At 55.7% G+C, this 21,229-nt stretch overlaps 8 protein-coding genes across 8 annotated transcripts; 4 read left to right on the top strand and 4 right to left on the bottom strand.

Annotated features, from left to right (window-relative positions):
* Nucleotides 1-361: 361 nt before the first annotated feature.
* Nucleotides 362-1,825, top strand: J7T55_010193 (uncharacterized protein; the record flags this gene model as incomplete). The annotated part of the gene is made up of 1 exon (XM_053131393.1): nucleotides 362-1,825. One exon carries the CDS (start codon nucleotides 362-364, stop codon nucleotides 1,823-1,825), a length of 1,464 nt encoding a protein of 487 aa, XP_052990619.1.
* A 651-nt stretch (nucleotides 1,826-2,476) lies between these two features.
* Nucleotides 2,477-4,424, bottom strand: J7T55_010192 (HC-toxin efflux carrier TOXA; the record flags this gene model as incomplete). The annotated part of the gene is made up of 5 exons (XM_053131392.1): nucleotides 2,477-3,276; nucleotides 3,331-3,448; nucleotides 3,504-3,869; nucleotides 3,935-4,068; nucleotides 4,133-4,424. The coding sequence occupies 5 exons, from the start codon at nucleotides 4,422-4,424 to the stop codon at nucleotides 2,477-2,479; spliced, it is 1,710 nt and encodes a 569-aa protein (XP_052990618.1).
* A 959-nt stretch (nucleotides 4,425-5,383) lies between these two features.
* On the top strand, nucleotides 5,384-7,111 carry J7T55_010191 (O-methylsterigmatocystin oxidoreductase; the record flags this gene model as incomplete). The annotated part of the gene is made up of 2 exons (XM_053131390.1): nucleotides 5,384-5,919; nucleotides 6,019-7,111. 2 exons carry the CDS (start codon nucleotides 5,384-5,386, stop codon nucleotides 7,109-7,111), a joined length of 1,629 nt encoding a protein of 542 aa, XP_052990617.1.
* Nucleotides 7,112-8,868: 1,757 nt separating this feature from the next.
* J7T55_010190 (uncharacterized protein) lies at nucleotides 8,869-9,943 on the top strand (the record flags this gene model as incomplete). Its single annotated transcript, XM_053131389.1, has 3 exons — nucleotides 8,869-8,877; nucleotides 8,967-9,567; nucleotides 9,630-9,943. 3 exons carry the CDS (start codon nucleotides 8,869-8,871, stop codon nucleotides 9,941-9,943), a joined length of 924 nt encoding a protein of 307 aa, XP_052990616.1.
* Nucleotides 9,944-11,151: 1,208 nt separating this feature from the next.
* J7T55_010189 (uncharacterized protein) lies at nucleotides 11,152-14,650 on the bottom strand (the record flags this gene model as incomplete). Its single annotated transcript, XM_053131388.1, has 2 exons — nucleotides 11,152-12,156; nucleotides 12,260-14,650. The coding sequence occupies 2 exons, from the start codon at nucleotides 14,648-14,650 to the stop codon at nucleotides 11,152-11,154; spliced, it is 3,396 nt and encodes a 1,131-aa protein (XP_052990615.1).
* A 1,024-nt stretch (nucleotides 14,651-15,674) lies between these two features.
* On the bottom strand, nucleotides 15,675-17,471 carry J7T55_010188 (uncharacterized protein; the record flags this gene model as incomplete). The annotated part of the gene is made up of 3 exons (XM_053131387.1): nucleotides 15,675-17,127; nucleotides 17,186-17,203; nucleotides 17,269-17,471. The coding sequence occupies 3 exons, from the start codon at nucleotides 17,469-17,471 to the stop codon at nucleotides 15,675-15,677; spliced, it is 1,674 nt and encodes a 557-aa protein (XP_052990614.1).
* A 1,094-nt stretch (nucleotides 17,472-18,565) lies between these two features.
* J7T55_010187 (gamma interferon inducible lysosomal thiol reductase) lies at nucleotides 18,566-19,428 on the top strand (the record flags this gene model as incomplete). Its single annotated transcript, XM_053131386.1, has 3 exons — nucleotides 18,566-18,974; nucleotides 19,092-19,327; nucleotides 19,420-19,428. The coding sequence occupies 3 exons, from the start codon at nucleotides 18,566-18,568 to the stop codon at nucleotides 19,426-19,428; spliced, it is 654 nt and encodes a 217-aa protein (XP_052990613.1).
* A 63-nt stretch (nucleotides 19,429-19,491) lies between these two features.
* J7T55_010186 (uncharacterized protein) lies at nucleotides 19,492-20,549 on the bottom strand (the record flags this gene model as incomplete). Its single annotated transcript, XM_053131385.1, has 2 exons — nucleotides 19,492-20,411; nucleotides 20,492-20,549. The coding sequence occupies 2 exons, from the start codon at nucleotides 20,547-20,549 to the stop codon at nucleotides 19,492-19,494; spliced, it is 978 nt and encodes a 325-aa protein (XP_052990612.1).
* Between the last annotated feature and the right edge of the window lie 680 nt (nucleotides 20,550-21,229).

The following is a 21,229-nucleotide window of genomic DNA, read 5'->3' as shown; positions in this document are numbered from 1 at the left end:
ATGGCGCCCTAGTCGCAGCGAAATTTAAGCTCGAGTTCGTTGCCTGTAAAGTATAGTCGGGCATTGCCGTACTCAGACTTTACTATGCTTGACCCGACAAGACTCGGATACCGTCCGGGGGATTATGTTTCGTGGATACGCTTAGTTTCTCTTCCTACAGGAGCTGAACCGGGGCACAAGTAGCGGTACACCAAGCCCATCCTTCGCCTACAAGGAAACACGAGAGTAACCAGCCTTTTTTTAATAATGAATGTGCGAGAAGAAAAGATTGTTCAAAAAATTCGACTATTCCCTCAGTCATCTTTAGTCCTTACTGTCGAGGTGGATCTCTTCCTCAATCTATCACGCAATAACATTCACAATGCCTGGATGGCTTAGCAGTGGCATAGGCATGGAGGATGCGACAACACCTCCTCGACTTACAACTTCCCTTTTCCCCCTGGAGGATCTGGCCTGGAAGTGCACCAAAAATGCTATCGCCGTGAGCCAGTATATTCATACTCATGACCTACCTCAGCCTTCGCATGAGGCCGACGGCCCTAGCAGCACTCTTCCCAAGGATGCACCAGCAGAAATCCAGGAAATGCGACAGAATCTCATAGAGTCTGCACTCCAGCTCCTTCAACTTGCCACCGGACCAAGAGAATTCATCCCGAACCTCGCTCCGGGCTTCCAGTACGTGGCTTGTCTATCATGGCTCCTCCGCTTCGACATCTTCCACCTCGTGCCGGTGTCAGGCACCATCTCGTATACAGACCTCGCCGCAGCCGCGTCCAAACGAGCCAATCTTGCCATTGCCATCCCGGAGGTGCGTCTCAAGAGCATCATACGTATGGCCATGACCTCTGTGCTGTTCCGCGAGCCGGAGCCAAATCGCGTCGGCCACTCAGCCACCTCGGCCCTCCTGGCTCGCGACGCGGACATACACGCCTGGGCGTCCTACCTGACCGCGCGCTCGGCGCCAACAGCGCTCTCTATGACGGCCGCACATGATCAGTTCTCTCCCGCGAGCGTCGCCAAGAATGAAACGGCCTACAACGTCGCCTTCACCACCGAGCTGCCCTTCTTCGACCACCTCTCGCTAGACCCGGCCAGCACCGCCGAGTTTGCGGGTTACATGCGCAATGTCACGACGAGTGAGGGTGTCGACGTGAAGCACTTGGTAAACGGCTATCGTTGGGCGGACCTGGGCACCGGGCTGGTCGTCGACGTGGGCGGCTCAACAGGCAACGCAGCCATCGCCCTTGCGAGGTCCTTCCCGAGCCTCCGCTTCATCGTCCAGGACCTGCCCGACAATGCCGAGGCGGGCCGACGCGCAGCGGAGGCAAGCCTCCCGGCCGACATCCTCTCCCGTGTCACGTTCCAGGGCCACGATTTTACCCGGCCGCAGCCCGTCGCCGGTGCAGACGTCTACCTCCTGCGCATGATCCTGCATGACTGGCCGGACCATGTTGCCGTCACCATCCTCCGAAACCTGGTGCCTGTTCTGGAGGGGAGGGGCTCGAGGACGCCAGCAGCTAAGATACTCATTATGGACACCGTGCTGCCGGCGCCAGGGCAGGTCCCCAGCTCGGTGGAGCGAATTGTGCGGGTACGAGACCTAACCATGATGCAGGTCTTCAACAGCCACGAGAGGGATCTGGAGCAGTGGGAGGCGCTGCTGGCGGCCGCGGATGAGAGGTTGCGGTTGCGACGGGTTGTGGAGCCCTTTGGGAGCGCTATGTCGTTGTTGGAGGTGGAGCTTGGCCATGATTCCCAGGAGGGGGGGGAGGAGGAGGAGGAGGAGGAGGAGGAGGAAGAAGAGAACTGGGATATTAGCGGGTGACTAATGGCAATGGAGTTTGTCGGCCGGCGCCATTCGGTTGCTACACAGCAATGCTTGAATTATTGCATTTTTTACAAGCCGTTGTACGCGCTTTTTGATCATTTCACGAAATTCAAGACTTGATTTCTTCTGAAAATGATAAGTGCAGGCTTCTCTTTCATGCTCTTTGCTTAGGTATGCTCGATGGACCTAGTCACCACACTCTATGTACGTGTACAAGTGTAATAAAGAACTAGGCCTGTTCGTATCCGACTGATGATAGAATCGAGGAAATAATGGGTCTAAAATAAAATGACTTGATTTTTTGTCCGTTGATTGTTGTACTCGTACCAAGACTAGAACACAGGTAGGTTTAAACTATAATATTGACAATTTAGGTCCTTGGAATCTCCAGGCTTCCAAAACGGAAAGCGAATGCCCAAGCAGAGCGCCATTACTTCCACGCGAGATCTGCACCACGATAATTTGGCGGCTAATCATAACCATCGATTGGGGAGAGATTATCTAGCGAGCAATCTTTGGCCCATATGCTTCTAAACTAGGTGGCCTTCTATTGCAGAGATACATTTGGGCTCTCATAGCTCAAATCCCTGCAAGACTGAAACCAATATAACCAGCCGCTCCACCTTCAAATACCCAGGTCTGGACAGTCTAAGACGAGCCCTTTTCTACATCACTGCTAGCAGGCGATGGTAATTTCGCCTCAGGCTTGGGCACTGCCGAGCCAGGGCTGCCCTTCTTAACACTCTTCCACTCAAGCAAAGCGGCGGGGAGAGCACTCAAGCACGCCATTATCAATGCAATCTGGAAGGCCTTTCTGAGAGCCAAGTTATAGACGTCGATGACCTCGCCGATGTGCTCAGCAGGGACTATGTGGCGGAATTCCGTGGCGCCAGCGTTGATGACGTCCATGCCGTTGACGCCAGGGATAGCGAGGGCGTCGACGTAGTGCAGCAGCCGGTCGTTGAGCACGTTGTTGGCTGCGCTGATGAGCACGGCACCGCCAAGCCCCTGGAACAGCATGGATACGGATATGCCCATCGGGATATCGCGCGGTGGGAGCACGATCTGCGCCGCGACCTGGGGTAGCTGGAAGCCGCAGCCCGAGCCGAAGCCGAACAGGATCTGGTAGCCGACCCACTTAGCCGTGCTGGTGTCCGGGCTGAGGGTTGTCAGGAGCCCAGCCCCGATCGGGGCGATGATTACTGCGAGGTAGATGAAGGGGACGTAGTAGCCGATCTTGCTCGTGCCGAAGCCAGCGAAGAGGATACCGATGACGTTGGGAAGGATCAAGGGGATGGTATCGATACCAGACTGCAGGGCTGTCTTGCCCTTGATGGCTTGGAAGTAGATGGGGATGAAGTAGCTGAGGAGGAAGAAGGTGCCCGCAAGGCAGAAGGTGAAAAGACTTGAGGCGAAGATTGTTCGTTGTTTTGCAATACGGGGCGGTACTATTTGATGTCAGATATTATTTTTGATGTAGACTTGTCTCTGAGAATACATACCAGTTCCTTGCTCGCCTAGCCAGGCCTGGCTACCGACGAAAGCAATGACAGTGGTGCCAAATACAACAAATAATGCAATCATCTGCGCGCTGTTCCATGCATATGTCGTCCCTCCCCACTAGCAAAAAAGTCAGATACGAATTCACGAGAGGAAATGTAAATATGATACATACCTGTAGGGCGAACAGAAGACATATTATGCTGGGGACAAACAAGACAAACCCAATTGGGTCGAGATTCCACAGCAGGCCAAGAACGCCCTGGTCTTTGAGAGGGTTGGGCTTCGGCGGCAGATGGAGGCACAGGATGATGAAGGCGGCCGAGACTGCGCCAAGAGGGAGGTTGATATAAAAGCACCAACGCCACGAGACCTTGTCCGTAAAAGCGCCTCCGACCAGCGGGCCAACAACAGAGGCGATGCCAAATATGCCACCGTACAGGCTCTGGTACGTGGCTCGTTTCTCCATTGGAGTGATGTTTGCGATGATGATGAGACCACCGCTGGAGATACCAGCGCACCCAATGCCAGCAATTGTTCGCTACGTTTGACATTGTGAGTAAATAAACTTTTTCTCAACGTCGTGAGAATAGCTTGACCACTTACGCCAACGATCAGCATTGCTGATGACTGGGCAGCTGCACAGAGGACAGACCCGACCTCAAATATCAGCAACGCTGCGAGGAAAGTCCATTTTAGACTGAAGAAACGGAATGTTTTGCCAAAAGGCAGCTGGAAGGCTGTATGTGTGTCAATAACCGCCTGAGCAGTGTTTGCGATACCATGGAAATGCGCTGTACGTACCACACTTGGTGAGCAAATATGATGACCCATACCAGCCCACATCCTGCAGAGCTTGGAACTGGTCGGTAATTCGTGGGATGGCCGTTGCAATGATCGTGCTGTCCAATGCAACGCAGAAGAGGGAAATGAAGAGAGCGAATAATGTAAGGGCAAATGTGAAGCCTGTTGGATACGTGGGAGCGGGAGGCGGTTGGGCTGCTGAAGTCGCCTCAGGTCTGAGGTCGTCGCTGCTTGGGACAGCAGAGCCTTCACGGCTGGCCTTGTCTCGTACTTCCGTACTTGTCTGTGACATGGTCGAGTACTACGGTCATTCAAGAGAGATGTGGCGTTGGGAGTAGCTTGATGCCAAGAACCAGATGTGAATATTCGAACAACTTTTGGCACTATTTAACAGTGACCTCTGGACAGCACATTTTAATCTTATAAGAGAGCGTGAGGAAGGAAAGTCCCTTGTTCTATTGTCTCGGGGGGTTTGGACTGTCAACCCGGGATACACAGCACTTCTCTGACCGTGGGGTGCTGACACCAAATTCCTCAGGAAATTTCCACAGCAAATGTCCTTGCTCTCGTGCACGAAAATCAGTTCCGGATTTAATGACCCCGGAGCCGGATGTAAAACTCAAATAAGAATCTTGGAGAGCCGCGAGTGAAAGAATGTATTTAGAGAGGATTGTCCGCGATAGTTGAGAGGGTACTTGAACTGACTAAGGATTCTGGTGGCGGCCGAGGTAGGTACATAGCACGCGGTCACATTAGAGTGGTGAAGCATGTACTTACTCTTTCGGGTATCAAAGATTCACCCCTATTGGCCAGCACTCCTAATCCCCCGGACCCACCAGTACCTCCCTACCGGAATCTGACAGCTCAGATGGTAGCCCGGGAAATCTTAGACTGCATAGATCTACTAAGTCTACTCGGACGGGCAGACGGGTCAGCCCGCAGCGCATGCCCGCTCCTTCAGGGGAATTAGAATCATCAGCCCATCCGGCCTGGACGGTGCCCGGCTCGCATCCAACGACAGCTACCGGTACGAGACACCGAACCTGGACAGCTTCCCGCAGGTTCGTGGTCGGTTTCGAGTCAGCTTGGTGCCTTGAGAAGTCTTCAGCTCGAGACAAGTAGGTATTGCGATGGTAAGTGAAGCTGATATAATAAATATAGGCGACCTTGGTCAGTCCAGACCTTGGTTGCCATCAGTGCCTTCTCAGCCTCTACAGAGAGATAGTAGTGTGTGTATTTGACACGTGAACCATGGCCATCCCTTTTTCTCTTTCCCATTTCTACAAGTTAGCCGCCCTGACTCTTGTCGGTGCGGCTGTCACACTCCTCGTGGCATGGATCAGGCGTGATCGTCGGCTCGACAAGATGCAGGGCCCGAGAGGATGGCCACTCATCGGCATCGGTATCGGACTGCCTCCCAAGTCAGCCGAGGTCCTTGGCCGGTGGGCTGTCCAGTACGGCGAGGTCTACAAGATCAGGGTAGGCTGGTACAACTGGGTCGTCATCAACAGCCCCGAAGCTATGCGCGACATTTTTGACAAACAGTCTGTCAGCACCTCGTCCAGGTCTCCTATGCCCCTTGCCCATGATGTTGCTGTTGGTGGCATGCGCATGAATACCTTGCCGTATGGGAAGAAGTGGCGGGCATATCGTGCGATTGTTCACGGGCTCCTGTCAACCTCCCTGACGGACCAGTTCAACCCGTCGCAGGAGTTTGAGACCAAACAGCTCCTCCACGACTTCGCGTTCAAAAATGAGGACGGGCGCCAGTTTTATTGGCACGTACGGTACGTGTTATATCAGCCCTGGCGACTTGTCTCACTCCTTTGAGAGACCTCAGGAGGATTCTTTTTTTATTCTGTGACCAACAGCTGACATGCAACAAGGCGATACTTCTTCAGCATCTTGATGACAAGCTGCTACGGGTCGCGCGTGGATAGCTGGGAGCACGAGGACGTGCGCAGCGCCATCCATAGTACGAACCTGCTCAGCAAGATTTCAAAGCCAGGCTCGTTCATCGTTGACGAGATTCCAATCCTCGCCGAGCTCCCGGCCTTCCTCCAGCCCGGCCGGCGCATGGCAGAGTCCCTGAGGGAGCCAATCCTGAACGCCAAGCTACGGCTATGGCGGCGCCTCGAGGCACAGATGGAAGAAGGCCGGGCCCCAATGTGTTTTGGCCGCAAGCTACGCGAGAACGACAAGTCGTGGAGGGACCAGGGTCTCACTGACGAGGACTTTGCCTGGATCGTCGGCGGCATCGCGGACGCCGGCTCGGGCACGTCGACCGTGACGTTCAACTCGGCAATCCTGTATATGGCGGCGAACCCCGAGGTCCAAGACAAAGCTTACGAGGAGCTGATGCGCGTTGTCGGCCCGGACCGCACGCCCACGATCCAGGACCTGCCCAACCTGCCGTACATCAACGCCTGCGTCAAGGAGACGATCCGCCTCAAGCCGGTGCCGGTGTGGTGCATCAAGCGGTACGCCGACGCCGACGTGCGGTACAAGGACTTCATCATCCCCAAGGGCACAGTGTTGCTGGGCAACACCATCTTCTTGGGCTCCGACCCGGCCCGGTATGACGAGCCGCAGGCTTTCAGGCCGGAACGCTACCTTGGCTTCCCGCGCTCTAGCTTCGAGTACGCCGCCGGCGACCAGACCCGGCGGGACCATTTCAGTTTTGGCGTAGGTCGCCGAGTATGCCCGGGGGCCAAGCTCGCCGAGATGACGCTGGACCTCGCGCTGGCGAACATCCTGTGGGCGCTCGCCATCCGCCCGCCCAAGGGCGTCGAGGCGCTCGACGCCGGCCCGGACGCGTGGGACGCCACCGAGTTTCAGGCGCCCAAGCCATTTGCCGTGCGCTTCGAGCCGCGCAGGCCTGAGGCTTTGGGTTTTGTTAAGAAGCAGTGGGACGCAGGAGTCGAGGAGGGCTATGTGATGAATGGGAGGCGTGTGGACGTGAAAGGGGTTGTACACTAAGGCTCATGACTCCACCCGCCGTCTCGCCTATCGCAGTGTGTCGTCGGGGCGACGTCAAAGCTTAAAATTGTTTGGGACAACAGGCTTGCCCTGTCTTGCTTGTCTTCTCATTCCCTTCTAGCTATGTTGTAGAGACCTAGTTGTTTGCCCGGAAATCTATTCTTGAAACATCACCCGAGCGAGAAATGTTAGTTCGTGAGCGATGTTTGATTTCTATCAATTTTTCAGGTGACTGGAGGATAACCTCCCGTTGGAATTAAATTCCTGTGAGATATACTCCTGTGAGATAACCTCCTTTACGGGGAGTAAGTTACAGGGGGTTTCGTGATGAAGTGTTACGATTTCTGAGAGTGTGGCGGTGTTGTTCCAATAGTGTATGTGATAAGTGTTGCAGCTTTACAGCTACCCATAAAGTCTAGCTTATCAATCAACACTGCCTGTGCCTTTCTTCCAAAATGCACACCCCTGGCTCCGCCAACTATATGCCGGCTAGACTTATACAGGTCAGCGTTGTTCACCCATGCGAGTCCTGGGCATAATTGAGCCATGTGCAAGCTGTCTTAGTCGTCTGCCATCCCATATGTTATGCTATCTAGCCGCCAGTACTGTGATCCTATGGTTCGCCGTCGGATCGGGCCGGACTTGGTACAGTCCCGAGGGCCGGGTGTACGCGACGAACATGGAGCCAAGAGCGGTGCTTTTTGTCGACCCACAGTATCTGTATAAGCCCATCCAATATATCCAGGCAGAAGCCCTGAGCCGCATCGAAATTGCTCAAGCCACCATTTAAGCTTATGATAACACCGTCGCTCGACTCATGGTGTGGCCTGCTGTTACAGTGGATCAGCAAAGTAGGCGCGGGTGCCCACGAGCTGACGTCTCAAAAACCAGAATGTCACCAGCCAATTAGGAAAAGGGGGCGAGCGCCTACATAGTACAGTAGAAGTTGGGCCCACACGTTCAACTACCGGCAGGACGGCCCAGACTGCTGGCTTGCCCAGTCTCAGCGGACAGGGATATTTTGTGTGTGGAGCCACCATCTCATCGGAATCTACAATACCCAGCAAATCAGCAAATCTGGGGCCTCTCCCCCCCTTCCCAGCCCACCGGGTCCGCGTCTGCGCAGCCAATTCTTCGCATGGTTGGTCTTCGGTCTTGCTCGCACTCCGCTGTTGCATTCTACTCAAATTGGTCCGGCTCCAGTCCTGCCTAGAGATCGCCCAGTTGCTCGGGTGGAAGACGATGTGACCCTCAGCGGCGGGGTCTAGACCATCCATCGACGAACTCGACTTTAGGTCCTCGTCCTCGCTCTCGCTGGTCTTCGTCCTCATCCTCACCTTCGCCCTTCAGTCGGTCGTCGACTGCCGGTAGCACAAACATCAAGCAGCATCTCGCATAGTGCATTGGGCTGTCGTGATGGACATGCCAATTTCAAGAAGGTGTGATTGGGGCGGCCGCGCCCTGTCCGGAACAGCACAGCTTTCGCAAGCGGTGACTCGACCCGTCAGCCTGCAGATGCTGCGGAGCTAGCGTAAAATTGCCCGGGAGGATCACGAACCTGGAGGCCCTCCAGCTGAGCTCGCCTTGGCCCAGGCCCTGGGGGCCCAGGGACAGCCGTTTTGCTTACTCTGACACACCTGTCCGTCTTAAGACCTGGCTTATTCCGATGATATTTTTCTTCTCTCTTTTCCAGTCAGTGCTTTTCGCCGTTCCATGTCGACCTCGGCGCGCGGAACGAGTACGCTTACACCAGAATAATGGATACAGTAAGTCGACCCAGACACCTTGGTCTCGCCTCGTTGGGGACCCCGAATCTGCCTGTCCTTGCACCAGGCTGACGGAAATGCGCCCAAAGCAACAGCAGCAGCAACATGAGCACCATGCTCCCGAGGTAGTCCACCCGGATTACCCAGAGGCCGTTGCGCCGCAGCAGTACCAGCAGCAATACCAACAGCAACAGCCACAATTTCAGTACAACCAGCCCCAACAATACCAACAATACCAGCAGTTCCCACCAAACGCGGCATACAAACCCGAGGACGCCCAAGGCGCATATCCATCAACCGCCTACAGCGGGAGCCAGCTCGACCCAACATCACCAAGACCACAAAACGCCGTCCCAGGCGCCGGTGCGCAGGCACCAGGCGGCGAGAAGAAGAAGAGTACGATATGTGGCTGCACGAGCATCGTGTTTGTGCTGTGCGCCATCATCGCCCTGCTTTCTGCTGCGGTCATTGGGCTTGCTGCGGGCACGGGCGTGGAGGCGAGCAGGGCAAACTCAGCTGAGAACAGGGCAGCCGAGCTGAGCTCGTCGCTCGCCTCTGCCACCGAGGCCGCCACGGCCACGGGCACAGCGGGCTCGTCGTCAGCGACGAGCACATCGTTCGCCGCGCTGGACAGGAACTGCTCGGCGGACCCGACCGCGGTGACTGGGACGACGTACGACGCCTTCTCATGTAAGCTCGGACTTGGTATATGTACTTATGTGTGGATCGAGCCCCGCTGACACAGGACGCAGTATACGGGAACTACTCCTTCACGATCCAGTGCAACAAGGACACCAAGGGCGGGCCGTTGATGGCGCTCTTTGCCGCCGACTTCGACACATGTATGGACCACTGCGCCTCCTACAGCAACTACCTGCCCAAGATGTTCGGCAGCAACAACACCAACACAACCTGCGGCGGCGTCAGCTTCATCCCGCTGTGGACGACAAAGCCCGCGGCCCTCAAGGGCGGCGCCCCGGGCAACTGTTACCTCAAGCCCAAACAGACTGGTGACTTGGACGATCCCAATATCGGCACCGAGTGTCACGCTGCTGTCCTGAACTGAATAGTCACCGGGAGAGCCTTAGCCTGACCTATTGTTGTTGTTCTTCATTACCGCGGCATAACGGCGTTGTGGGAGCTCTTTTGGATACGACCAAGAAACTGGATTTTTTTGGGGAATGATTTTCCCTAATTATATGCATTGCGCAAATATGGACCAATACCCTCGGCAGTATAAAGGTCTTCTGGGTAATGCTTTTGGAGAAGAAGCAAGTCTCAGCCAAATTACGATCGTCTCATCTGGAGGCGGGGGGATGGACGGACTGATGGATATACCACCTCGGAAGATAGTGGTTCTTGCATGGGAGGAAGAGCACGGTTGGGGATGGGGGACTTTTCACTCTTATATTTCTCGCACATACTTGATATCCTGAATGACTGAATGCAGAAGTACATTACTCAATAATTCTGCGCCACGTTGAACCACATACTCTAATTCTGGACCTCATTTCAGTTCTGTACAGGCCTCTGACGGAGTATGGTATGACCTGATTCGCTCCACAGCCCCTTCTGAATCACGAAGGTCTTAGTATCTAGAGGTCCGCAAGATTTACAGGAGACCTCGTTTCCTCCTGCGTACATTCATTTTTCTCTCAATTTCCTTGCCTTACGCTCGGGCAGGCCCACTAAAGTAACCTCGTGAGGCCCCTAGCCATCTCCTCAGCCCTACCCGTCTACCAACAATGCCGTTGGTCCCGCGCCGTTGGGCCCACACCATGGGGCCGTCAATAGCTTAAAACCATAGCGTAGCGCTCTCACTGGTGCTTTGATATCCTGTTTTGCCACTATCGGCATCATGGCCTGCCATTGTTTACGAGCATCAGGCAGCCTTTGGCCCATGAAGACATACGCGCGCTGCCCTGTCTCTGCATGTATTACGCGAGGGGCGGCACCGACAGGAGCCAAGACGGGGAGCGACTATCACAACGCTAGCTTTTGGTGGGAACCTTGCCATTGAAATAGGAATCTGGGTATCGATGATTACAGCATTATGGAGTACAAAGCAATAGACAACCTCAAAGATGAAAGAGCTCTCTGACAAGCGAATGAAAAGACCAGCAAAGCAGACGCCTGGAAACCAATTCGACCTCTCGAAACTCCTCTCCATCTACATGAATGTACACAAATAAACAATGAGCTTTGCACTTGAGAGCAAGCACGGATTCTTCGGACGAGCGATCGATCAGACCATGTGGCTGCCTTGGTGTTGCACTACTCAGGTGTCTCAGGCACCTCCCAGATGGCGTCATCAAGCTGCCGCTCATTCTTAACCCTTGGCGAGGAGGACGCAGCCGGTAAAGATGAGTCAGTCGGCGTACGGGGCGCAAAGGGGATCTGGGAGGTCGGTGTGAAGATGGGCAAATCAGCCCGCTTCATCGGACTCGGTGATCGGAGCGAGGCCGGGTCGAATTGTTTCATCGGCGTGGGAGTAGTATTTATTGCCGCTTGTTTGGCCACGCTTGGTGTCGCCGTGTTTGGAGGAAGCCATGTGAGGGGCTCTTGCGGAGCGGCGATGTTTGGAGTAGGCCCCTCGGGCTGATATTGGATGAAGACATCAGGCGTGGCAGTTTGGGGTGGAGGCGAAAGTGCCGTGGGAGTTTCCTGTCCACTTCTGGGCAGGGGTATCTCCTGTGGAAGGTTGTCCTGCGAGACAGGTCCGTTCAGAGGGCTCGGTTGCCGAACCGATATGGGGTCAGGGCTGGATGAGGGCAAAGGTATGTGTTTTGCGGCATCCATTGCTACGGGCTTCGGCGGTGATACTGTCGATTCCTTCTTTGCGCGAGCTTCCTTCTGCTGTTTCGTAACCAGCGTGATCTTTTTGAAGCCGGAAGTGATCTTGTCAAGCTCATCGCCAGATTTCGGCGCAGGACCTTGGGTACTCTGAGAAGGCTCGCTAGGGCTGGAAGACTTCGGTTTCGACATGTTCTTCGTAGCTGGAGCTGTGGTCTTATTTGGCCGAGCAGTCTTGGGCGCATCCTTCTTAGCCTTGGCCGTCCTGGTCTTCTTGACTGCAAGTGGGCCACCCGCCGTCGTCCTCACGCTCATGGACGAGTCAGGCCGCTCAGTCATTGACGTCGCGGGCCGTTCGTTCAAGGGAACAATGTTGCCCGATGCACCGTCAAAAGATTCAAGGATAGTTGATGCAGCACTAACGCGTCGTCCTTGTCTTGTTGGCGCCCGGTCATTAGGCTGTGGCGTGTTGCTGCGCGAGGCTCCCTGTCGCTACTTGTTAGCATTCAAAATAAGACAAACGCGTGGATGTCGAGCGAAAGGGGAAAGGGTGGACATGGCGTTGAGAGTCGCCTGATGTGGTGCATACCTTCTCAGAAGCGGTGACCGAAGCACCGGCCACGGTCTTCCGTCTGTTCTTGCCGAAGTCATCGTCTCCTTCGAAATAAGTCGTAGGCTTTCGCTCCCGCAGACTCATCCTGGAGGGCGCAGGAGCCGCCGGTGCCGGCGCCGGAGTGCTTCTGCCATTCTCAGGCGGCGGGATGCCATCCAACGCTAGCTGGCGATCACGCCGGATGCGCGTGGCTTCAGCGGAGAGATCTTCCGGTCCGCAGCTTCTGGTGGTCCGATCCGTAGGTGTTAGCACGGCACACAGCCCGTGAGCCGCGACATACCAAGGCACCTCTGGGGGCGGGGGCGTCGGCGGTCTGGGTGGCGGCAGGCCGTTCATAGAGGCCTGCCGTCGAAGTCGTGCGACATCAACCATCTTCGCTGTCGAAGACTGGGTTGGCGTGCAGTATGTCGGGAGTGGCCCAGTGCGAGGAGCCCTGGCCTGCGGTGGAGATGCTACGACGCCAGTCTCGAGCAGATCCAGGTCCGCGGGACTCCACCACGAGGGATCGTAGGGATGAGGCCGCGTCTTCAACTCCAGCGAGTTCCTCCTGTCACCCACAATCCCGGTTCTCTGATTCGCCGCGCCGCCAATCCCATTGGATTCGCCCGTCGGTATGGGATCGCTGCCGGCAAGACCGCTGATGTGACTGAGAACTCCAGAGGTTAACGCCCGATCGCTGTAGCCACCCTCAAGAACACTGATCAGTCTTCCCTCGACACTTGTGCCCTGCTCCTCAGCGATCCTAGTGACGTCCCGAGCGATGCGGGCATAGAAGCCCGTCGGAACGTTCACAACATGACGCTGCATGCCAGCGCCCTCCCACTCACTCGCATCGAAGCCCGCCGACAGGAAAATCGCCGCCTTTGACGTCTGATTCGCCATGCGAAGCCGTTCCGTGTGCGCCTTTAAATACTTCCGTGCCTTCTCGAGCAACACGGCGTATTTGTCCTCGTACAGCTCCCAAAATTCGGCTTCCGTCTTCCAAGGCTCCAGGTGCACGTTCCAAACGTGCTGACCGTGCGCATTGTCTATGCACAAGCTTGCATTCTTGACCTTCTCCTCGTCGCCCATCTCGCAGGGGTACGAGTTGATGTCGTGGAGCGAGAAGTAGCCAATCGATGCCTTCTTCCAGTACGCCGCATTCTTCGCCAAGCCCACACCCCTAGAGTTATGCTGCCAGGTGATCTGCTGGCTCCCGTCGCCATGGTGAAGGTCGAAATCGATAATGGCGGCGTGTGTGAGGCCATGGCCAAGGATTCCATGCATGATACCAACATGGACATTGTTGACCCAGCAAAAGCCCGACGGATACGATGCCGAACAGTGATGGCCCGGCGGCCGCACCGCGACGAATGCGCGCTTGGGACCAGATTCCGCAAAGACAGCGTCAACGGCGTCGCAAACAGCACCCAACGAGCCCTCCAAGGCCTCCAGCGACTCCGAGCACAAGTACAAGTCACCCTCGTGCAGCTTCTTAGGCTGCTCATGGTCTGGGCCGCGATTCATCTCCGGGCGCTGAAGCTCCTTGCCACCGGTCGCAAGCTTAGCCTCGGCCGATTCGCACATCATCTTGAGCTCCTCCATCCATTTTGTGCCGTGCACGTTCGTGACCGTCGGCGATGTTAGGGACATCCTGCGGGTTGACTTCTGTATCCGGAAAGGTATCGAGGGTATGGCGGCCGGGTTCAGACTCGGGTGCAGCACATGCTCTCCTTCTGCGTGCCTCTCGCCGAGCAACACGTATGCTGCGGCGACTCCCAGGACACAGGCCTTTATCCTCTCCGGCCGTTCGACAATGGTACTCAGGGCGGCGCGCGACGTGCGCGGGCGGGCAAACCGGTGCCCGTAACACGAATCGTGGAGGATGACCAGTGTCTCGGCAGCACGATTCGACTCAGCGCCGTGGAGCAGCTCGAGCTCCCCGCTGAAGTGTGTCCTTGCTATGGAACCAGCAGTAGGAGGAGGCGGTCGCGGGGGTTCGGGCGTCGGGGACATGTTGGCGGAACTGGAGCGTCGTAAAGGCGTGACGCCGTTGGCCGAATGGAGCGAGTTCATGGATGCTTTTCGAAGCAGTGTTGGGGTCGCCGAGCGCGAATCGCGGCCATGTGGGGAAGCGCCCGCCCGCGAGACAGTCCTAACACTGAGGGCAGACGGCGATCGGTCAACGGCCGGTCTGTAGGGCGAGCTCGCGCCGCCTGGCGCCGGGTTGGGAGAACGGGGCGAGCGCGCGGGGATGGGCGAGGCCGAGGAGGGCGAGGTTGAGAGGGAAAGCTGGTGGAGGGACTGCAGCAGCTCGCCGTCCGAATCCCTCATCTTGTTTGTTGAAATCCTCCTGGTGGGAGTGGCCTGGCCCTTTGGCGACGACATGGTGAACGAGGGGTTGGGTCGGCTGTCCTCGCCACACACGTCACCGAGCTGCGCGGACAAATGTCGATGGCGGCCCTTGGAAGGCTGGTGTCTCGAAATGCGACAAGACGGGGGAACGAGTGCTTTGAGAGTAAGGGTTGAATTAAGCTTGTATTCCTCATTTGGGGGGTTGATCTTGTTCTCATGAAAAGGAAAGACTTATGCAAGATGTGCGTGCATACATGGTTTGGAGTATCGCTTGGTCAACTCGGGGGGCAAATCAAAACAAATAACACCAGTAGACCTAATAATAATAAGCTTGGAGGGGCCGCGTGCCGAAAGCTGCAGCTGCGCTGCTGCACGTAACCTGACGCGTGAAATGAAGCTCTTTTGCCCCACGTGACGGGGCATCTGGGCCTGGGGGCCCCCTGACGGCTAGTGGCCATCTGCGATTGATCCACTCACTTACAGTATACATACAGCACATTATTGAGACCCCTGAGAAGATGGTCCACTGCGCCATGTGGGAGTAGGGGCCTTAATTGCCTCATGTGCTCATCGCACGCCGGTGAATGGAATTACGGTAGCCTATGTGGCCCTACAGACAAAGGCCACTTACTTCTGGGGCTCAAGCAGCTGGTGGCTTTGTTTGCCTCGGTTACAGGGTGAATCAAGAAGACCGCCTATTTGCTATGTCTGAGGGCTTCCTCATAAAGACACAATGGACATGAAGACCTGCAACGCCTCTGGTTCACCTCAGCCAGTCCGTAGTCAAGAATGATACGGGTCACCTGCTCTGCTGCACCCTCCGCCCTTGAATGCAATGCATGCAGCATTGCATCCAGTCCCATCAGGCGTTGTGTGTTAAACATGTTGCTATTGTGTTGTATTGTACCCTGGTGACCCTACAGAGAAATCGCTATGAAGCCAGCCATTCCAAGGCTTCCCTCCCACTCGCTCTCTAATCCCCCTCTGGCTCTGGCAGCGCAGTCCATCGCTGCTTGCGCAAATCTACCCTCGCCCTCTTATGAAATGGAAACTCCGTCTATTTTCCTTCGCTATGCAATGATGCAGGAACCAATATTCCAGCCCCGGTTATTCCTCCGTCGTGACATGGGCTAAGGAGAACGCGGAACTTTCCCTTGCCATGCTCCAGAGCGACAACACTGTCGAGGAACGCCTGGCAGTCCTTCAGGTAGTTCTGGAAAGCCGTTATACAGCCCCCCGTATATCCAACGACGAGTTCGTCTGGTTTGCCCCTTGATTTGCTGCCAACTTTGTCTACATCAACACTGTTTCTCTTCGTGATCGGCGGCAGATCTTCAGACAAGGTGAGGAGGCCGATTGTGTAGGCAGCCATAAGTCCCGCAGCCCGTACCTCAATAGCAACTGCTATGCGATAGAGCGCGTCGGCAATCTCTGGGGTCCACTCCAACTGGTCGTGGATAGAGTGTGCTGCATTTTTTTTCTTCGCAATAGGGAACTCCCTCTGCAGTTGCTCCACCAGGGTGCCATTTTCGGTGTTTCGAGGATTGAAATGACTGAGGAATGTCGTGCTAAGGGTGAACGGCTCTCTCAGTTTGAGTGGTAGTTCGAATCTGTCGTACCGCAGAATTTTTGTCAAGTAGTCTTCGAATATGATGCGGCCCAGCTCGCCGAGATAACGACCAGAGGTCATGTACTCCAGTGGTTGGAAGCCGGGCTTCTCGACGTGCATATTTAGCCGTGTATCCCACCCAGTTATGAGGCCGTGGCTGCTTAGAGTATTCACTGTGCCGTTAATACTCCATTCGGTGTTCACAGCTATCTTGACGTCGTTCCCAGCCTGTCCCGGTATCACGCTGACTGTCTGGGGTCGTTTGCTGTCCTTGAGGGTGCTGAGTTTCAGGGGTATCGTAGCATTGGTACCTGTTCCGCAAATCAGGGACATGGCAGCTTTCTGGTTTGGTTTTGCCCGGAACTGGTAAATGAACGAGACAAGGCTTGCAACGGCGTCGTTTGCAATAGCTGCTACCCTGATCCGAGGCAGAGAGTTCTCACGGTACTCCTCGTACCCTGCAACTAGATAAGCTCCTAGGTCGACTTTGCAATCGAGCGCAAACCCTTTCCCCATTGGCATAAGAATTGCCTCATGCAGCGACTTTTGCTCCATCGGAAAGCTGAAGGTGACACCCATGGGTAGCTCGGCATCGGGATGGAGGCCCCATTCACTGGTAGCCTGCTGAACGATAAGTGATATGCATTTGCCGATGAATTTGAAGAGGCTGTCTGCGTTCTGGTCCTTGAGCTGCTCGCCGATGGGCCATGAACGTTCCAGGAGCCGACGTAACCGTGGTGGCTGTGATGACTGTGGTGACCCGAGCGCGAACACTGAAAACCCACCCCCGTTGATCGGAGAGTCTTCGTCTGTTGTATCGCCAGTTCCGCCACTTTCACCAGGTTCGCCAGACTCCCCGGCGAGCAGCTCGACAAAGCCAACTCTGAGATTCGTTCCTCCTCTGCAGCCTCTGGTCAGCACACCACTCTGGACCCGTATCGAATCAAGAATGGGCTTACATGTCAATAGCAAGATACCTGATTTTGGCAATTGGTCAGTCCTGGCTGATATAGTGCGCCACGTACAGAGTCAGGGAACTCACCGGCCGCGATCGGCTCCGTCGACGCGCCCGAGAAGAGACTCGCTAATGGGCGTTGGCAAGAACTGGTTGTCTGACTTATTAGACAACCTTGAGAAATCTTCCGTCAAATCGCGCGAGAGCTCGAGAACGGCGTTGTCGGTAATGCGAAGGGGTCGGAGGAAGTCGTCCAAGGACTGGGGCGGTGATTGTTGTCCAGACGCCATTTCGATGAGTCTGCTGCAGAATTGACGAGGTACGTATGCTCATAGCTTGCTGGGGGTATTGGCTGGAACCGCAGAGTAAAGGTAAATGATACGAATAGTGAGTGAATCACAAACAGCCAAACGAGTGAATCGAACGAGACACGATAAAGATTGGATGGGTGTTTATGACCTTGAAAATAAAGTAAAGTACTTGCCCACCTATCTACTGTGGGCGCGTAGGTATAATAGAAGGCCTGACTGAGTCCGTGGCAAGCTCAACTGAGTGATGAGCCACTGGACACATGCGCAGAGGATGCCTAGGTAGGAACGGTGCCTCTAACAGTTCCCCTCCCGACAACGCCGCTGCTCCGATAAGTCGGCTCAGAATCACATAGAAGAGAAGAAGCGTCAGGTCACTGCAACACCCTATCCTCACGACCAGCGACTCCACAAGGTGAGAGCAACCGTGACAACGTAACGTCGAGTCGCACGCGACCACGCCACGGCCAACGTTTCGCTCGAACAGCCCAGATAATGCACCGGAAGCTTGCGCAGTGCCTGGTTGGTACCTTGCTGCACAGTCTGACTGATCCCTGGATTGTTACACCTCGGCAACTGCACCTCTTTCGGTATGATCCTGACTGTGGGATAATCGTTCACCCTTCCGATCTTCAACTTGTCAAGTACAAAGTGCTCAGCCTTGTGACTGTCAATGCGAGGCTGTTATCTTATCCAGCCAGTTGACTATAGTTTATGTCATATGGTAGATGGACGCCGTAGTATACCTCAGCTTCGACGCTCTAGTAGTGTCATACTACGGAGATAGTGCAGTGTTGCTTGTTAGTGGGCACCTCCGCAAGTGGCCCGGAGAAATCCTCAAACTGGCCTACCGGCCTGCCCGGCCAGGCCTTCCTACCTCCGTGAGGACGCTGCAATGCTACAAATAGAATTCCCAACCTGAATCTTGCGCAATCTCCCCCACCGATTGTCACACACACACACACCGGTCATGGCCACCTCGCCGAACGTCCCATCTCCAGAATTTTGATAGGAGCCATTGCAACATCTGCTAGCCTCACGCATTACAGAAAAGCAACACCTGGACCACTCCCAAGATGGACGAGAAGTACGACAAGTACAAGACATTTCCCCCGCGCCCGACGAACCCGCCGATGCGTCCCCACGCGCGGAGGGCTGGGCGGTTCCGGCCTCTGCTGGTGCTGACGCTGGTCGTCCTCTGCCTCTACGTGTACGCGAGGCCGTCGTCGGTCTTGAGCCCGCTGCCGGACATCTCGCGCCTCTCCAACACGTTGCAGCAGAACACACCGCCCGTTGCGGACACGAAGGCCCTGGTGCCGCTCGAGGCACATATCATGTCCAAATGCCCGGACGCCAAGGACTGCCTTCAGCAGCTGGTCCTGCCCGCCATGGTGCGCGTCTTCGACAAGGTCAACTTCACCCTGTCCTTCATCGGGACGCCGACCGAGAACGACGGCATTGCGTGCATGCACGGGCCGGAGGAGTGTGAGTTGGCCCACCCCCCCCCCCCCGGCTCCCCACCGCCACCTTTGTTCACATCCTTGCCGGGATCCGGCCGGTCAAGTCTCGGACATACATAACTGACTGAGGTGTCTCGAACAGGTCTTGGTAATATCATGTTGCTCTGCGCCGAAGCTCTGTACCCCGACCCGAAGACCTACCTTGGGTTCTCCATGTGCTTGATCAAGGACTACCACAACATCCCGCAGAGGAGTCTCATTGAGGACTGCGCTCTGGAGCATGCCATCGATTTTGGGAAGCTGGACGAGTGCGCGAGCAAGGACGACGGCGCCTGGGGAGTCGAAATGCTCCGTAACAGCGTCCGCCGTTCATCAGAGGTAGGCTGTCACTATGCTTGCGGAGACTTGGTTGGGAGGCTTCTCTAACTAACGGCACGATTTCTAGGCTGGCGTTACCAAGAGCTGTACAGTACGCTTAGATGAGGAGATCTACTGCATCCGCGACGGTGGAGAATGGGCGGACTGCCCGCACGGAGCGGGAGTCAACGACCTGGTACTGGAGATTGAGAAGAAGTACCGCGCTTGAGCGGCTCGAATACATCCGTCCACAGTTCGTTAGCTTCTCCGAGCGTGTAACCTAAAGATACCGAGTCCATGCCCTTCTCTTGATCATCGCCCATGCTTTTCAGGTGCTCGATTATGCTCTCCAGCCCGATCGCTTTCCCTGTTGCCTGCGTCGCGCCGGCCTCGAGCGCAACATGAACGATGTGGATGTGAAAGTGATAATACGTTGGCTGGTAGTGGACGTATAGCTTCAGCTGGTCGGACTCGATGTCAGGATATACCTTCTCGGTGGCCTCGATGAACTTGGCTTTCATGTGCTCGAGCCAAGGTATGTGCTTGACCTTGAGGTCTCGCAAGCTCCAGATGTCGCGGCGCTCCACGATGCCCAGCAAATGCAGAGCCTCGATTGTCTTCCTGTCCCAGTTCAGGTCTGGCAAGAGCAGGAAGCCCTCGTCTCCAGCCTCGCCGAGGCGCGTCCTGTAAATGACATCCTCGACTTCCTTGCGGCCCTCGATGATGTTGAAGACCCAGTTCAATCGGCCCTGGTCTCGTTTCGCCTGCATGTGCGGCCGGATGTTGTCCCTGTATATTTCGGGTGTCTCGGTCACGAAGCGGACCCCTTGTTTGCTGTACTTCTTGATATGCTGTTCTGTACACGGGTAGATCAAGTTGATCTTCAGGTCGGCGAAGTCGTCGCTCTTTGCGTGGGCGATAGCGTCGCTGCTGGCCATGTACCAGTGGTATATGTCGTTGGCGCCCAGGTTCTTGAGTGTGCGGAGGCTGCCCGTTATCGATCCAAGATAGTCGTGGGAGCTGGGGAAAGGGGCGCGCTCGAGGACCAGCAAGGCAGGCTGCCCATCAATGGTGCCGCTAAGCGAGGTTCTCCTGCCTGCTTGGTCTGGGGGAAAGGGGGCCAGAGGTCAGATAACAGAGAGCCTTCAATTCAGTGGGAATCCAACGGAGTATTATTCGCCTTACCCTGGTTGAGCAAGCGCTCGAGCTTGAACCTGGGCACGAGGTCCTCGGGCTTCGACATTCTGCTGGCGGGGATGATGGTATCCTAGGCGAGGGGCTTGCTGTGAGGCTTTCACGCAACATGCAACATGCAAATTCCAGGTACTTCAGATCCTCGAGCTTCAGGCTGGAGAAAATGGATCCGAATGGAGCTACCCCGCGGTGAACCCTTGGCCCCTGCTCGGCTCGGGTAGGAAGAGGAAGACCCCGCCACGCCTGCCCACCAAAAAGCCCCAGGAAGGGAGGGCGTACTGTATGTGAGGTACGCTGGTACCTAGGTACTTTGACCCGTACTGAAGCTCGCTTAAGCTCCATAGCTTCTGGTCCGCCTGCAGGCCCGCGTCTCGTCGTCGTGCCTCGCGCAGCAACCAACGTCGAGAAGGCCAAATCGTCGATGCAAGGCGCTGAGCCCTTTGAACAAGTGTTCGAGTTTGAGGTGGCACAAACATGTTGCTCCCGGACTATGACATACGAATCACATACGAATCTGGAAGCTGCCGACCAAGTTGGGTATCGTGCGGGCGCAGTAGGACAGCCGACCTCCTCAGGACTGCTTGCTCCCTCTCGCCAGCCTGCTTGTCCTGACCTCTTTTCTCAAAGTCGCCTCTCTCCTAGATCCCCTTCGGCCTTTTCTTTTGTTCTCCCATTCTTTCCCTTCTCTCCACATCTATCTCTCTTTCCTTCCCATACCTCGCATTGTCT

The sequence above is a fragment of the Diaporthe amygdali genome (genome assembly GCF_026229845.1).
Source record: "Diaporthe amygdali strain CAA958 chromosome Unknown NODE_26_length_719862_cov_65_716256, whole genome shotgun sequence".
Lineage (NCBI taxonomy): Eukaryota > Fungi > Ascomycota > Sordariomycetes > Diaporthales > Diaporthaceae > Diaporthe > Diaporthe amygdali.
This window is presented reverse-complemented; position numbering and strand designations above follow the sequence as displayed.